Source organism: Orycteropus afer, unplaced genomic scaffold, assembly GCF_000298275.1.
Source record: "Orycteropus afer afer isolate SDZICR_OR568_19922 unplaced genomic scaffold, OryAfe1.0 scaffold00692, whole genome shotgun sequence".
NCBI lineage: Eukaryota > Metazoa > Chordata > Mammalia > Tubulidentata > Orycteropodidae > Orycteropus > Orycteropus afer.
In genome coordinates this window covers 962,292-964,326 of record NW_006922279.1, presented here as the reverse complement: position 1 = coordinate 964,326, position 2,035 = coordinate 962,292, and the positions used below count along the sequence as shown (strand labels likewise).

Below are 2,035 nucleotides of genomic sequence, written 5' to 3'. Positions count from 1 at the left end.
TGGCTGGTGGGTTTGAACCGCTAGCCTTCTGGTTAGCAGTCAAGTGCCTTAGGCACTATGCTACCAGAACTCCTTAGGGAAATGTAAATCAAAACCAACTCACACCCACTAAGACAGCTATTATCAAAAAAAGAAAAAAAAAAATAACTTGTGTTGACTAGGATGTGGAAAAATTTGGACCTTCATGCATTGCTGATGGGAATGAAAAATAGTGCAGTGCCAGTGGAAAACAGTTTGGTGGTTTCTCAAAAAGTTAAACATAGAACTATCATATGACTCAAACGGACACTTGTAAACCAATGTTGGTTGAAGCATTATCTACAATAGCCCCAAAGTTGAAACAATCCAAATGTCCATGAATAGAAGAATGGATAAACCAAATGTGGTACATATATACAATAAGCCACAAAGAGAAATGAATTTCTTTCATGCCACCACATGGATGAACACTGAACACATTATGCCAAGTGAAAGAAGCCAGACACAAAAGATAATATATCATATGATTCCATTTATATGAAATACCCATTATTGGCAACTACAAAGAGACAGAATCCATGGAGACAGAGATAGTGGTTGTCAGGGGTTGGGGTATAGGAAGTGACTGCTAATGTGTACCAGGGTTTGGAGGTGATGAAAACATTCTAAAATTAGACAATGTTGGTGGCTGCATGACTCTGTGAATATATAAACACCACTGAATTTCACACTTGGAAGAGGTTAAATTTATAGTATGTAAATCATATCTCAATTTAAAAATCCATGAAGACTAAAATCAAAAAGAAAACATAGGGCAGTGGCTTCCTGGTCATCATTTGGAGTCCTTCAGAAGTCCTGCAGTTTCAGGCTCAGATAGAAAAGCCAGTAGGGAGCAAGGCAGGGAGCATAGCCCATTAATTGGCATGTAGGGCCTCAGGATTCCTCTTTCTGGAGGAATTACTGAGTGAAACCCTTCAGGAAGAACTCCTGTAAGGGCTCTGTAACAGGGGCTTCTTAATGCTTCCTTCCCTGCTCCCTCCCCACAGCCCTCCCTCATCTCTCTTTCTCCACCAGATCTCTCTCTTTGCTTGTTGGGCAGATGAGTCTCCTCTCCAAGACAGGTCCTTTGACTTTGGGGAGGATGGGCTTGCAGGCTGGTCAGTCACAGGAAAACCAGCTCTTGTGTCTCTGAGAAGCCATACTGGGTCTTATGCTGGTCAAAGAGTTTTTGCACGGCGTCCATATAGAATGCATGGTATTTATCCACTATCTCCTGGTTGGGTTTTTCAATTTGGGGCAGTGGCAGAGGCTCCCCAACTGCCAAGGGAGATAATAAAGAAAAGGAAAATGTTAGAATTCTCTTCCTTAACTTCTTTCTCCTTCCCTGACCCTCTCACAGCCTAAATTCAGATCCCACCTTCTCCCACTCTGATGTTGTCTTCTATAGTGAGGGCAGGGGAAGAAACAGCTAAAGTTGAAGCTGAGAAAGAGCTGAGTTGGCCTTGCGACCAAGATCAGCACTCACCCACAGTGACGATAGGCCGAGCATATGGCAGGAGCCCAATGGTGCCTTGGCAGAAGTTTTGTCCATAGAAGACACAAAAATAGAAACCAGCTATACAGCGGAAGCAGCTCTGGAACTTGTACATCCAGCTGTCTTTAGGGAACAACATCTGCTCATATACTTCCGTCTCTCCAAAAGTGAAGGTGGGAACCAGATGAGCCCTGTACAAAAACCTTGATTCATTTCCCAAACACAGGCTAGAGTGGGAACCACCCTGGAAGAATATTTGTTCAAGTCCAGTCTATTGTAATAAAATCTCTGTAGCATGAATAATTTCTTCTTGCATCAAACAGGGCTCCCATATTTAGTACCATTGCCCTGAAATTTTAAAGGCCAATGAGAGTACTATTTCTGGGTCAGGATCAGGCAGACAAGATATGGGAGTGTTTTAAAGGAAGACACAAAGAGGTGCACAAGAAGTACTGATGACAAAAATAAACCCTTTTACGTATACATTACTGAGTTATCAGTGATAACAAACATTAATCTATG

At 42.2% G+C, this 2,035-nt stretch overlaps 1 protein-coding gene across 1 annotated transcript in view; it reads right to left on the bottom strand.

Moving 5' to 3' along the window:
- Window positions 1–1,141: 1,141 nt before the first annotated feature.
- AWAT1 (acyl-CoA wax alcohol acyltransferase 1) overlaps window positions 1,142–2,035 on the bottom strand; it is a 12,666-nt gene continuing 11,772 nt past the window's right edge. The window contains exons 6-7 of the mRNA XM_007956990.2: window positions 1,505–1,704; window positions 1,142–1,296 (exon numbers count right to left, since the gene is read on the bottom strand). Of these exons, the coding sequence (XP_007955181.1) occupies window positions 1,142–1,296; window positions 1,505–1,704 (355 nt within the window). The remainder of the gene's footprint in view (window positions 1,297–1,504; window positions 1,705–2,035) is intronic.